Raw genomic sequence first — 15571 nt, 5'->3', positions numbered from 1 at the left:
GTCATTCCAGTTCAACTCAATTCTGTTGAATGAATTAAAAAGAAACAGAAGCAGCCATTCAACATAAATCCAACAGAAAAGAAGTCAAGAACATACAGAGAGAAAAAGAAGCCAAATATTTCATCTTATCTGCTAATTCAAGATCACAATTTCTAGTTTGTAATGTTAAATCCAATCAACTAGAAATCATTCTCTTGTTCTTGTGTAACAATCTAGCGGATCAAAATCGCTAGAACTTAATCTCAAATTGTGTTTAGCATTTGAATCTTTTTATTACAAAAATAGAAAAAGTTCATGTCAAATTTATTCTAGATTTGTGATAATTAATTTGAGATTAATTCCTTGTAATCGATACAGTTGTTGTAACACCCTTCAAGTTTAATAATATTTCTATTTAACTTGAATTTTGTTTCACATTTTTTATTCCGCATTTAATTCGATTATTCGGTACTGTTTGTATTCAACCCCCCTTTTACAAACAAATTGGGACCTAACAGGAAATATATGATGTTGAGGGATTTGAGATAGAGGTTGAGGAAGGAGAAACTGAGGTTGAGCAACCGGTACCAAACCCAGGCATGGATCCCATGGGCCAGTTCATGCAACTACTAAGGCAGAACTTGGAACGTCAACCCAACCCACCCCCTCAAGGAAATAACAATGCTGTGGCAAACTCTTTCAGGGCTTTTAAGTCCCTTAAGCCCCCTGAGTTCCACGGATCAGCCGACCCAGTTGGGGCAAGGGCCTGGTTAAAGGAAATGGAGAAATCCTTTGAGATTCTCAGTACCGATGAGGCACAGAAGACTGTATTTGCTACCTACCTTCTGAAAGGAGAGGCCAACTACTGGTGGGAGGCCAAGAAAAACATGGAGACAAATGCTATTATAACCTGGGAAAGATTCAGTCAGTTGTTTCTGGGAAAATATTTCCCGAGGTTTATGGAAAACCAGATGGAGCTCAAGTTCTTGAAGCTAAAGCAGAATAACTTATCGGTAGCAGAGTACGAAGCGAAATTTACTGAGTTATCAAGGTTTGTGCCAGAATTTGTAAGCACCGAGGAAAAGAAAGCTAGGAGGTTTCAGCAGGGACTGAAACCGTGGATTCAGAATAGGGTGGCAATCCTTGAGCTTACAGATTATGCCACTTTGGTGCAAAAGGCAACAATTGTAGAAGCCGGAAGTGAACAGATGCAGAAGGAAAGAGAGAAGAAGGGAATAAAGAGGAAAAGTATGAGCATGGGTGGAGGTTCCGCAGGAAGGAGCTTCCCAACTAGATTTAATCGAGGAGTAGTGTCCCTACCGGGAAAGAACACTGGGTTTAGGGAGCACCAGTTTTATTTGTTAAGAAGAAAGATGGGAGCATGAGGCTGTGCATCGACTATCGAGAGTTGAACAAGCTAACCATAAAGAACAGGTACCCATTACCTAGAATAGACGATCTATTCGACCAGCTAAAGGATGCTGTTTATTTTTCCAAGATTGACCTGAGAACTGGATATCACCAACTAAAGATTAAACCCGAAGATATTTCCAAGACAGCGTTCCGTACCAGGTATGGGCATTATGAGTTCTTGGTAATGTCCTTTGGATTAACCAATGCCCCAGCGGCTTTCATGGATTTAATGAATAGAGTATTTAAGAAGTACTTGGACAAGTGTGTGATAGTTTTTATCGATGATATTTTGATCTACTCAACGACTGAGGCAGAACATGCAGAGCATTTGAGGATAACTCTAGGAATACTCAGAGAGGAACAGTTATATGCCAAATTCTCGAAGTGTGAATTCTGGCGGAATGAAGTACAATTTTTAGGACATGTGATCAATAAAGAGGGAGTATTGGTCGACCCCTCCAAGATAGAGGCGGTCTCAAATTGGGAAAGGCCAACCACACCCACAGAGGTAAGGAGTTTCATAGGATTGGCCGGCTACTATCGTAGATTTGTACAGGACTTTGTGAAGATCGCAGCCCCTTTGACACGACTTACTCGTAAGACAGAGAAGTTTGAATGGACGGAGAAATGCGAGAACAGTTTTCAGGAATTAAAGAAAAGGTTGGTAACGGCCCCAGTGTTGGCATTGCCAGACGGAAAAGGAGATTTTGTGATATATAGTGATGCGTCGCATAAAGGATTAGGGTGTGTGCTTATGCAGCACGGTAAAGTGATTGCGTATGCATCGAGACAACTGAAGGAATACGAGATTAGATATCCTACCCATGACCTTGAGCTCGCAGCAATAGTTTTTGCCCTAAAAATTTGGAGGCACTACTTGTATAGAGAGAAGTGCGAGATTTTCACAGACCATAAGAGCCTCAAGTACATATTTACGCAGAAAGAGCTCAACATGCGCCAGAGGAGATGGTTAGAGCTAATCAAGGACTATGATTATGAGATTCTCTATCATCCGGGGAAAGCCAATGTGGTGGCTGATGCCCTTAGTAGAAAGGAAAGACTCAGAATGATAACGACTTCAGAAGAATTGATAAGGGATTTTGAGAGAATGGAAATAGAAGTAAAGGTAACCGGAACCGGAACTGAAAAGCTTTTTGAGATCTCAATGCAGCCAGAGTTATTGGAAAAGATCAGATTGTGCCAAGAGAAAATAATGAATGAAGGCAGAGAGTCAATGACTGGAGAGGAGATCCATACTGAGAAAGATGATAAAGGGATAATGAGGTACTCCTACCGGATTTGGGTTCCGAACATTCAAGAGCTTAAAGATGAGATTTTGGATGAAAGCCATAGTTCAAGGTATTCCATTCACCCGGGAAGCACCAAGATGTATAGGGATTTGAAGGAATATTACTGGTGGCCCAACATGAAGAGGGATGTAGCAGAATGGGTAAGCAAATGTTTGACTTGCCAAAGAGTAAAGGCAGAGCACCAGAGACCCAGTGGAATTTTACGACCCCTGGAGATTCCCGAATGGAAATGGGAACAGATAGCGGTGGATTTTGTTGTAGGCTTGCCAAGGACGAAAGCCAATCATGATGCCATATGGGTAATTATAGACCAACTGATAAAGTCAGCTCATTTTATTTCTATCAATGAGAGATACACAGTCGATAGACTGGTGGACATTCACCTTAAGGAAATAGTGACGCGACATGGAGTCCCAACGTCCATTGTCTCAGACCGAGACCCCAGATTCAACTCCAGATTTTGGAGGAGCTTTCAAGAATGTGCGGGGACCAAGTTAAATATGAGTACCGCGTACCATCCCCAGACGGATGGGCAGAGTGAAAGGACCATCCAGATACTAGAGGATATGTTGAGAGTCTGTGCAATAGACTTTAAAGGAAGTTGGGATGATCACTTGCCGTTGATCGAGTTTTCTTATAACAATAGCTTTCATGCTAGCATCAGAATGCCGCCTTATGAGGCCCTGTACGGAAGAAGGTGTCGATCTCCCTTATACTGGGATGAAGTAGGGGAGCGGAAGATGCTCGGACCCAAAGTGGTCCAAAGGACCAAAGACATAGTGGATCTTATCAGAGGGCGGCTTGTAGCAGCCCAAGACAGACAAAAGAAATATGCAGACCTAGCCCAAAAGGATAAGGAATATGAAGTAGGGGACTTAGTACTGCTGAAGGTATTCCCTTGGAAGGGATTAATGAGGTTCGGAAAGAAAGGAAAACTAAGCCCAAGGTACATTGGACCTTTTGAGATATTAAGACGGATTGGGAAGTTGGCTTACGAGCTAGCCTTAGCCCCGAACCTACATCAAGTTCATAATGTGTTCCATGTGTCAATGCTAAGGAAGTATCATCGGGATGCCAGACATATAGTGGAGTACGAGCAGGTGGATATGCAACCAGATCTGACTTACGTGGAGAAGCCAGTAAGGATTATCGATAAGAAGGAGCAGGTGCTTCGGAACAAAGTAATCAAGCTAGTCAGAGTGCTATGGCAGAATCATAATGTGGAAGAATCAACTTGGGAACTAGAGAGCGCAATGCTAGAAAAGTACCCCCATTTGTTTCTATTTGATTCCGGGACAGAATCCTTTTAAGGAGGGGAGACTGTAATAACCCCCAAAAATTTGAACTTTTTGTAACCCTTATGAATAGTGTTTTTGCTGATATTGCTGAATCAGAAAACTGTTCATGCCACACTATGTAGAGTTTCTTTTATGGATATTCTGAGATTTTATTAGTACTCTAAATGGTATATAAGTGTATGTAAAGATCGTCAGAATCCAATTCCGAACACTTTGATTTTTCCCGGAAATCCACTAGATACGGAAAGAATTGAGTATAAGGTAACGGGATAAAAAGGATTTAAATTAAAGGATTATAAGAAAGGATCATAAAAGGAATATAATGTATTGAGAAAGGTTAAGGGAACCTAAGTAATAAGATCCCGGGTATGATCCCTCAAACGATAAACGAAAACGAAAGTTAAGCGAACCGTATAACAGATCAGCGGTCATTAGGCAAACAATTAGGAAGTTAATCAAGGAGGTTAGGGATGATGAGGTCATCCAACCAATAAGGAGAGGACAAGTAAGAGATGATGACACAATAAGGTGATGTAAGCATGACATAAGGAGGGAGGAGATGTGGTTGGTTTATAACCACACAAAGACAAGGTTAATAAGGTAATTAACCAAAACAAAAACAAAACTACATCCACCAAGCCAAAACAAATCATTTCATCAAAACAAAAATTGTATTTCTCTTCACCAAGAACATTTGCTCTCGGCTTTTTCCATTTTCAAAGAGAAGATTTTTCAAAATCCAAGTTCCAAGCTTCCTAAATTGGTAAGATAATTCTCTAGTACTCCTTATGCATAGTTATGGCTATCTTATGAGTTTAAGCCTCCAATTCATTCTTAATATTCTCCAAGAAATCAATGAAGAAGACAATGAATAGTGATTTCAAGGTTTTTAACTTGATTTTTCTTGTTTTTCCTTTAAGATCCAAGCATCTCTAAGACATCTCAAGGCTTCTTAAGGCTTCCTAGCTACTCACATCACTTCAAGGAAGGTATATCATCTCCAAACCCTAGCTTTACTTTGTATATTAGGATGATTTTGATAGTTATGGTAAAGAGTAGCTTGAAGCTTGTTTGTTTAGAGTTTGGGTTGGAATGATGGTGAATTGAATGTTGAAATCTTATGGTTTGGTTAAAGGATTTAAGTATAGTTTAAATTCAAGTTTAAGAATAAGTATAATTGTTAATATTGAGTTGATTGGGGCTGATGTAGTGTGATATGGATGGACTTTGATTGTATGAATGGATTGGGGTTGTTTGGTGATTGAATTGGAATGGTATAAAATTGGGAAATCGCGTAAACATAGCCGTCGTAATGTCCGATTTACTTTAGACTGCTTTTGTTCATAACATTAGGACACGAGAACTCCCTGCTAGGTTCTGACCATTGCCATGTTTATATAGTTCATGTTACGAGCTTCGTTTTGATATGTGGTTCGTTTGATTCCGATGTACGGTTTAGGAGAAACGGCCGTTTTAAGTAACGACGTTTCGCGAACGAAACATTACCCCTCGCCTTACCTTGAAACATAGGATAAAGACCTAAAAAGGGTTAATTAGTATATGAAACAATTATTTTGAGTGTGTTAGGCAGTCGGTAAGACACTCGCGAAGGAATCGCCTTAAAACTCGTAATGGTTAAATTATTAAAAATGGTGGAGCCGAGGGTACTCGAGTGACTTAAGAGAATCAGTAAGCGCAAAGCGAGCGTTAGAGTCTAATTTGGTTAAAGTATAGATTTACAAGTGACTTTGGTTTAATTCCAACTCACATGTTGTTTATAGGTTTCCAGACTCGTCCCAAGCCATTAATAACCCACAGTCGCTCAGGCAAGTTTTCTACCCGTATAACTGTTGTTGTGATGTATATGTGTATATGCATGATCTTGCGATAAATGCATATTTGTTATTAGCAAATTCTTGCGATATATTATAGCATGTGATATGGTATATATGCATGGCTGTTTCATATTCTTGATTTATATATCTGTTGGTTCAATGCTTATAGTTGCATAATACCTATGCTAGAGATAAGCGGTATTTGAGTTTACCCTTAGTATAGGGGATCAAAAGGTGAACTTTTTCTAAAACCGGGAGTCGGGGTTCCCGAGTATAATATATATATATATATATATATATATATGAATAGTTTTTAAAACTATGAATCAAATAAGGTTTAATTCGATAACTTTATTTTATTAATGAATATTATTTTGAATATTCATTCGAGGACATATGACTCCGCTTATTTTATTTATTGAACATTATTTTGAATATTCATTCGAGGGCTTAGGACTCCGTTTATTTTATTAATGAATATTATTTTGAATATTCATTCGAAGGCTTATGACTCCGATTTATTTACTAATTAATATTCTTTATTTTATTAAAGAATAATGTGTCGGTAATCAAACTTACTTTTGATTATTCAAATAAAGATATTACTTTCGTATAAGTATATCTTTGGTTATTTAATAGTCATTTCAAGTATAAGTTTTACAACATCTACTTCAATTATTTTTATAAAGATTATTCTTTATGGGAATATTATTTAATTAATAATATTCAGATATTTTCTAATATATTGGGACTGATTTACTTTATTAAATCAGCCTTACTCCAAACACTCTTTAAAGTGTTTTCGAGTCTTTAAAATGATTTTTTAAAAGTTAGAGCGGATCCCAAAACTCATTTTTATATTTAAGATCCTCCTTTCGAAGGGGATTTAAATACTCGCTCAAAACCTGAGGGATCCGGCTCTGTGGTGTGTTTTATATTCGCAACAAGGTTGCTGTCTTGATAAAAGAATTTTGATTACTTACCCAACACTCGGGAAGTAAAATTCTTGGAACAAGTTAATCCATTAACAGGCATCGCCTGGGAAATATCGGTGATTTTTCCTTTCCAACTAGATACGACTTCTTGGTGGAGCCGTATCAACAAGTTTCTACTTGGGGAAAGGGGGGACGAGCTTTACGTTTCAGAGTCATGGATTTCATCTGAACTAGGAGTGGCGTAAGTGGTCGAGTGGCTCCGGCCCAGCCTTATTATATTGGCCCAAAATGGCCTGGAAGTTTCGCTAAGACGGTCCATTCCTTAGGAGTCCAGTGTTCGGTTGACAAGTAAATCCGACAGGTTCTCCTCTACATGTAGAAAATGGTGGGGTTGTACTACTGCGACTGATCATCGTAAGTGGTCTTCCTGGCACAACAAACTCCCGTAATGAGTTCATCATCCAGTTGGATAATTCTGCAACACTACCCGTAGCATTTCGATCGAAAGGCTACGAATGGGGGGTTGCCGAAGCATTGACAGGGTCAAACAATTTTATTGGTGTTTCCATTGAATGAAGTATCTCATAACTTCATTTCTTTTAAAAATATTTCAAAGATCGAATATATTCAAGTTTTAATTTATGGTCTCATCTATGGGATGACCTCTTGAATCTTATTATACTTTGAACAGTAGTAGTTCAAGTAGATTTCTAAAAATGGTATAAGTATAGTGAAGTAATTGGTAACTTCATCTTCTTTTAAACTTATATCCAGTAAGTAATTACCTTACACATGATAAAGGATTCTAGTAAGTATCCATTCAGATACTTGTATTATTGTTAACACTATATATTATCTTGCGAGCTGTAATGCTCACTCTTGCTTCATTTCTTCTTCACACAACAACAGTTAGGAAAGATGGCCAGGCTCAAGCAGACCCAGCGCAAGAGCGTGGGAAGCGCCCCGCGCCTTCCCGTTGAGATCGTAGCTGCTATAGCTGTAGAGGTAGATCTACCTGTAGATCAGACATTCTACTTTTGGGAACCAAATATTGTATAATTATAACTTGTGGCAGATAATGGCAATTAACTATAAATTTATCAAGTAATCATTTTGGGTTGTAATAACTTTTAAACTGTGGATTCAAAGACTTGTACTTATTTCAATTTCATCTCTGAGACTATAACGAGTTGTGGTGTGTGTTAGTGTGGGGTCACATCATAAGGTTAATTATTATTAATTAAGTGAAGTGGTATTGTGGAAAGAAAGACCGTGACGGCCCGGATCCCTGACCCCGGATCTGGGGGTGTTACATACTCCACTGGATCGCTTACCCTAAGACTACGGTAATCGTCATCTCTTTCTCGTAGCAACCACTTGTTATTTGTGGATGATGACATCGTAGTTTTGTTCGGATGAAATATGTATGAGGGTGTAAAATTTATATAGTATAAGTAGTTGAGTGATAATGATAAGTTAATAAGGCTAAAAGTTGTGGATGAGAAAAGTAATGAAGATGTACAGGCTATTAATTTTGTTGATGTACGTGTCATTACTGCCAACCATGTGAAATATGGCAATAATTAATAGACCCTTATCCCGTGAGTACTCAGTAGAAACCACATGCAAGCAATTTCAATAGTTTTGCAGGAGGAATACTGAAAAGGTCCATGTGGAAGTCAAATCATATTAATGAAATACAGAGGAAAGTATAACTATTTGATAAAAGTTATCACTTTTTACAGATGAAATGAATTAAAGTCATTGCATTTAATTGTATCAGTGTCAATTCATTTTGTGTTTTTATGACAGACATATGGAAGCCTGAAATTAGGTCAGAAGTCATATGTAAACTTATCCCATTCTAAACATTACATGCAAAAGTTGGTTTATTGTGTTGTACATTCGAGCTTAAAAATCAACAAAATTATACATTCTAAACAAACATTTCAATTAGGCGTTCACATTGTTAATAAAATTATATAACAAACATCACAAGATTACTTAAAATCTGCAATGTTAACAACATATTGATCCTCATCACTTCCTGCACTTTCCACAACTTCACCCTCTTTTTCATTCTCATTTTCTCCAACTTCACGCTATGCCTCATGACCTTCAACATACCATGTAATTTCACTATCTTCTCTTTCAATCAGGCTGGTTTCCATTTGGTCGTATTTTTTATACACTTCATCGATCTGACAGATGCGTTCATCCTCCGTGAGGGACCGATCATTGTAAGCCTTTAGAATCTTTTCTTTATCAGCCTTTATCTCGCCCAAAATGTTTTGATTCACCTTCTTCTTCATCTTTCTGGCACTTTCAGCTTCTTTAATTTCCTTTCCATGACCGATACATTCCGCGATACTGAGCTGATGCCAAATGGGCTTAGATGTGCTAGAAGATGCTCTTTTTTTACCGTAATCCATTTTATGCTTTTCAACTACAAGTAAGGAGACATTTATAGGGCATGCTAACAACTACGTCACAATTGATTCATACAGTACTACATAATAAATTTATCATACACACTAACACACTATTTGAGTAGTCAGATCATTGTGAAATTTATCATAATAATTTCAAAGTTTCAAAATAATAGAGTACAATATCAAAATATAATATTCGAATATATTGTATGAAAAATGATACAACGCATTGCATTATCTATCATATTCGGAACCTCACTTCATATGTTTATTACTCATCATCGGACAAGTAGCAATCAGAAACATAGTCGGGACTCGTAGCGAAATGATGATACATTCTTGCGCTGTGATGGTTGCCATCTTCGGCAAACTCCCTACATTTTATTTTTAGATCCATTCGGTTTAAACGCATTCTCATTCGATTATCTTCCTCTCTTGCACAGAAGAAAGCTAGTTCCAATTGTTGAGGGGTGTCTCGCTGCATGTGAATGACGCATTGTTTAGTTATTCGCACTCCATGTTCTTGACATTGGGCTACACATCTTTGCAAACACCCTACACGCCATTCCCACTCCCTATGCATCGTGATTACTGAACCTCTTGAGTAACGTAAATTCGAATCCATTAAATACCTAAAATCGTCATCACAAAACTATTTCCGACCAGTAGCTCGAATAATATCACCATGAGTGTAACTCATTTCTCTTCAATTAGTATACAATATTAACTTCCAAACAACATCCTGTTTGGATGATAAATAAAGAAGAAAGGCCACATAAATGAAGTAGACATGTCTGTAACATTCACGTGCTACTTACTTTTCATACTGCTTCGAAACACATAAAATTGATTTGTCACATTACACAGTTTCTGCAACTTTTGTTGCATTTGACAAGACTACTCAATTACTTTGTTGCAGTCTGCATATGGCTACCTAGTAGTGGCATGCTCTTCCAACTTTGCAGTTGCGGAGTGCCATTCATACAAGTAACTTTATTTACTTTCATCTGCAAAAAGTGAAAACTTTTACCAAATAGTTACCTTTTCCTCTTTATTTCATTTTTATGATTTCACTTTTCATTATTGATTTTCGTGTCTCCTTTCACTTGAAGCTTTTCACTGTTGCACTTATCATTTTTGGGTATCAAAATTATTTAAAATTGTTGCATGTGCCTTATACTGTGTATTCACGGGATACGTAACTCATTTACTTGTCATTTTCGGGTATCATGATTTTATACTACCATTTTTGAGTAGTCAAAACTCATAAATTTTTAATTTATTTATTTTTAATAAAATGAAGTAATCAAAGTACTACAAAAGTACTACTACATGGAAAGAAGTTTTTCCAAAAAAAAAATACAACTACTATTGAAAATTAATTTTTCATCAACTTTGAGAATATTATCACAATTAGTAGAAAAGTTTCTGTAAAGTTGTAGACAAATAATTACAATGATCAGTACATTTTCCATTTAAATGGGAAACATATTACATTGCAAGGGAACATTGAATAAGTAAACATAGAATGAGAGAAATACATTGCAGCTGAAAATTGGATAATGAATGAAGCTTTCAAATTTTTTAGTCACCCACAAGATTAACTACGTACTGATCAAACTCTGGATCCGTAATCTCATTAGCAATCTCATCATCTACATCCTTATCCTCTTGTATCTGAGGGGATGTATGCATATGACCTCCCTCCCATATCCGTGGGTCGAGGCGTACATACTCGATCGAGTATCACGTGATGGGCATGCGCGGGGGCCCTGAGTGCCATGACATATGGTTGTAGCCATACCAGCATCATCGTGGCCTTGAGAAAAATCTCCAAGTTTGACAATATATTTCACATATTTATTATCCCAATGATGGTCCTCTTCACGTATCTTTTCAACCCTACACTTTGCGACTGCATCCTCGTACTCCTTTTCCCTCATCTCAAGCTCGTCCTCCATGAAATGGTAATGTCGAGACATTTGCTTTAACTCATAGTCATGTTCCTCCTTTGAAATGTGACCAGAGTTGAAACTCTTATTAATGTTTTCTTCATATTCGATTGTTGATTTCATAAACTTCAGGTACATTTCCCCATAGAAAACAAACTGTTCATTTTCATGGATGGCATACCCTTGTGCGGCCCGTATACCTCATTCTTCTAACAAATTGTTTGACCGGACATATTTCTTCTTGTTGAGCTTCAGTCGGTACCTGAGATTCGGTCCATTTATACCAATTAATTTCCCCGTAATCACGAACATCCGAACTAGCGTGTCCCTTGCCTTTGTCCATGACCTAATTGTAGCAGTCTCAAATTGTAGAAAATGTAATACTAGAAAAGGGGAAATTTAGTTGATGTCTTATACTTTTACATCTATTTACAGGCATAATTTTACATTGTTAAAATGTTATATTAAGTTGTGCAGTTAGGAATGTGGAAATAATTGATGTTACTGGCCCAATAAATTTTAAGATTAAAGTATTCATTTGTGTCGTTGATTTGAGAATAAAATTTGAGTTGTCAAATCATTTTAAAAAATTGCATGTGACTACTCCTGTGATTTTATGAAATGTGCATTTACTTTAAGTACACACAATACTTATTTTAACTTTTCCTATTTGTGAGAAGATTCGGACTTTTAAAAGTTGACAAGTCAATTTTATTTTGTTACTTTTGGTAAAAGTTAAGAACATTGTTTTCTCTTAAGTAATGAATTCATTTAATTTCTTGTTGATTTAGATTATCCTTAATGAAAATCTAGATTATTGTAGTTGTTTTGTACAAGTTGTGTTGTTTAGCATAATTAGAAAATTGTTTTGTATTAGTTCTTTCTTCGTTTATCATGAATTTATACTACCATTTTTTAGTAGTCAAAACTCATAAATTTTCAAAAAAATTACTACATGGAAAGAAGTTCTTACAAAAAAAAAATTAGAACTACTTTGAAAAACCCGTGATACTGTGTGTTCATAAAAAAATTCGTTATACACTCGCAAGGTACCCTTTTCAAAGCCACGAAAGTCATATCTATACTATTTTTTAATTAAAACAAAATATAATAAAAATAGTTTTGCATGACTCCCCAACAAAAAAAATTACACCAAAATATATTTTTTACAGTTTAATATTAGAGATCAAAAATAGGTCTCCATAGAATTTTTCACACTTGAAAATCATTGCACACACTTGCAAATCCGGGAGGAAAAAGAAAAAAATTAAAAAAAATAATATACCCCAGAACGCCACTTCTTTTGGGCCTCTGGGGATGAACCCCAAAAAAAGTGGCGTTTTGTGCCATTTCTGGAATATTTTGAATGAGTGTGCCAAAAAAATGAACTTTGTGTTCAGCTATGCCAAAAATGTCCGGGAGCCACTTCTCGTCTGTACAGTAGTCCATCTTCATGCATTAATTAAAGGGCCATCGGTCCGGTCCGGGTTACCCGTCACCAACCTCTTACATTCACATTAATTTCACTTATTAATATATTTATGCACAGGGTCTCGTGTATATTAGTATTTTATAGTTTATCAGTTAAGGGATGTAAAATTTGTGAATTAAATAAAGAAAGGTGAAAATATGATATGTGGTTATTAATAATCTAAGTTTTTTTAACAAATCGTACTTGCATTACTTAATTAAGATCAGAATCTAGTACATGATTTAGAAACTCAGGAGCAGTGACATGACACTCTCCTAGGCCGGACATAGAATGTGCAATCTTTGCAAGCAAACGTGCTATACAATTCACAGACCGATAAACAAACTCAACCCGCACCTGATCAAAGTGCTTCAACTCTTGCTTATAATCAGACAAAATGGTATCAAAATAGGATTCTCCACGTCAACCACTACAAGCATTAGCCAAAATTTTTAAATCTGTCTCAAAGATACAGTAGTTCAAGTTTAATTGCTTACACCAAGATAACACTTCCTTCAAGCTAATTGCTTCAACTTCATTTGGGTGCCAATTTCCTTCAATTCGTCGAGCTTGAGCCCCCACAAAATATCCCTGTGAATTTTGAATGACACATCCAATACCTATACCACCATTACGAGCACCAGTTGCATCGATATTAACTTTGACCCACTCACCTGTAGGGCTACTCCACACTACACATTGTACTCGTCACTAGATGCTGCTCATTTCTACCCTTTGCCTGAGCTTCACGCCAATCATGGAGGAGATTATACGCTGCAACCTTAACGCCAAAAACTGATCCATTTTCCCTCTCCCATACCCATTTATTCCTACAATTCCAGAGACTCCAACAGATCATTCCAATAAGTACACATTTATCCTAATCACACTGAGAAAAACTTCTCCTCAGTATATCAAACGGAGTATCAACTGTCAAAATTTGGAATAAACTCCAGAACTCCGTATCCTGCCAAACTATTTTAGCAAAACCACACTCAAACATAACATGTGTAGCATTCTCCACACCACTGTGACACCAAGGACATTGAGTGTTCACATCCACGTGCTTCATTGCTAAGACATACGTTGTTGGTAAAAAACCTTTGCACATTACCCGCCACAGAAAATTTCTAACTTTGCCAAGCAATTTTAAAGACCATAAGCACTTCCAAAAAGCTGCATATTCGCAGACAAACACCCCTTGTAACTGTCGGTAACAACTTTATACAGTAAATATGCCCTTTTCATCCAGAATCCAAAATCAGGATTCGTTCTTCCGCTCAATTGGAATTGGAACTCGCATAATAAGTTCTCTATCCCTCGCATTAAAAATATCCCGTTGTATGTCATAGTCCCATCCTCCACTCTCCATGTCAATCAAACTATCCACTGTGATGTCCTGAAATTGCAATGGTCGAGCATTCGTTAATAAACCATTATCAATATCTGGAAGCCACTGTTCAGTCTAGACCTTTATGTCTGCACCATTTCTAATTCTACGTCTACACCCCACTTTCACAGCCTCTTGTGTAGCCATAATACTGCACCGAGTATTTCTAAGATTACTGCCCAGAGATGCATTTAGGAAGTCTGTACCAGGGAAATATCGCGCCTTCATGATTGCAGATACTAATGGATTATCTTTATTCAAGATTCTCCACCCCTGTTTAGCTAGCATAGCAATATTAAAAATTTTTAAGTTCCTCACTTCAAGACCACCACCATGTATCGATGCACTCAACTTCTCCCAAGACGCCCACCTTATACCTTTGCCATTTGAGCCATTTCCCCATCAAAACCCATTCATCAACTTCTCCATATCTTCGCATATACCAGTTGGGATCAAGAAAATGTTCATCCAGAAATTTGGGATTGCTTAAGCTGCTGATTTTATCAAGGTAAGCTTACCGTCTTTAGACAGTTCCTTATTCGACCACCCTTTAAGTTTATTTCCTACTCGCTCATTTAAAAAGCCAAACACCTCAGCTTTGTTCTTACCCACACACATCGGCATTCCCAAATACAGTCCAGGTGTGTCTGTCTCACCTACCCCTAAGCATTCACACACTGATCATCTATCTGCAGTACTAGTATTCGGGCTAAATGTGATAATAGACTTACTCAAATTAATAGCTTGCCCCGACATACATTCGTATCTCTGAAGAATAGTCTGCATAATCCTTGCTTCCAACACTGATGCACGAAAGAAGAAGTAGCAATCATCTGCGAACAGAAAATGTGAAATACTTGGTGCCCCTCTAGCTATTTTGCCTCCGTGCAACATACCACATTCCTCATACTTTCTTATAATAGCAGTCATGCCCTCCACACAAAGAATATATAAAAACGGGGATATAGGATCCCCCTGTCGAATCCCCTTTTGGGGTCTTACATCTCCAAAAACTTCACCATCACGCAGAAAGCTATACAAAATCGTCTTAATACAAGTCATTATTCTCGTGACCCATATAGGATGAAACCCAAACTTGTAAAGCATATTCTCAATAAAGCTCCATTACATACGATCGTAGGCCTTGGAAACATCTATTTTCAAACCAACAACGCCATTTGTACCTTGTGTTTTCCTTTGAATGTAGTGATTTATTTCAAAGGCTATGAATGAATTATCTATTAACAACCGACCTTCAATAAATGCGCTTTGGTACTCAGCCACCACATATTTTATACATGGTTTCAATATGTTCGTCAACACCTTGGATAATATCCTCATCAATACATTACATAAAGAAATCGGCCTGAAGTCAGTCATTTTCTTTGGATGTTTTACATTCGGAATTAAGCACACAACTGTACGGTTCAGATCACCATAAACCTCTTCATTAGCAAGGAAGTCTTGATAAAACCTAGTAACATCACCCTGACTATGCTCCAATACATTTGGAAAAAAGCCAGGTTTAGCCCATTTATGCCTGGGGATTTTTTTGA

At 37.2% G+C, this 15571-nt stretch overlaps 1 protein-coding gene across 1 annotated transcript; it reads right to left on the bottom strand.

Moving 5' to 3' along the window:
- Nucleotides 1-13886: 13886 nt before the first annotated feature.
- LOC141700060 (uncharacterized) lies at nt 13887-15077 on the bottom strand. The gene is made up of 4 exons (XM_074503833.1): nt 14774-15077; nt 14534-14677; nt 14097-14392; nt 13887-14024 (listed from the first exon to the last, which is right to left on the bottom strand). The coding sequence occupies exons 1-4, from the start codon at nt 15075-15077 to the stop codon at nt 13887-13889; spliced, it is 882 nt and encodes a 293-aa protein (XP_074359934.1).
- Between the last annotated feature and the right edge of the window lie 494 nt (nt 15078-15571).

Source organism: Apium graveolens, unplaced genomic scaffold (genome assembly GCF_009905375.1).
Source record: "Apium graveolens cultivar Ventura unplaced genomic scaffold, ASM990537v1 ctg1727, whole genome shotgun sequence".
Taxonomy (NCBI): Eukaryota; Viridiplantae; Streptophyta; class Magnoliopsida; order Apiales; family Apiaceae; genus Apium; species Apium graveolens.
The sequence above is the reverse complement of the archived record's forward strand: the minus strand, read 5'-3'. Positions and strand labels throughout refer to the sequence as shown.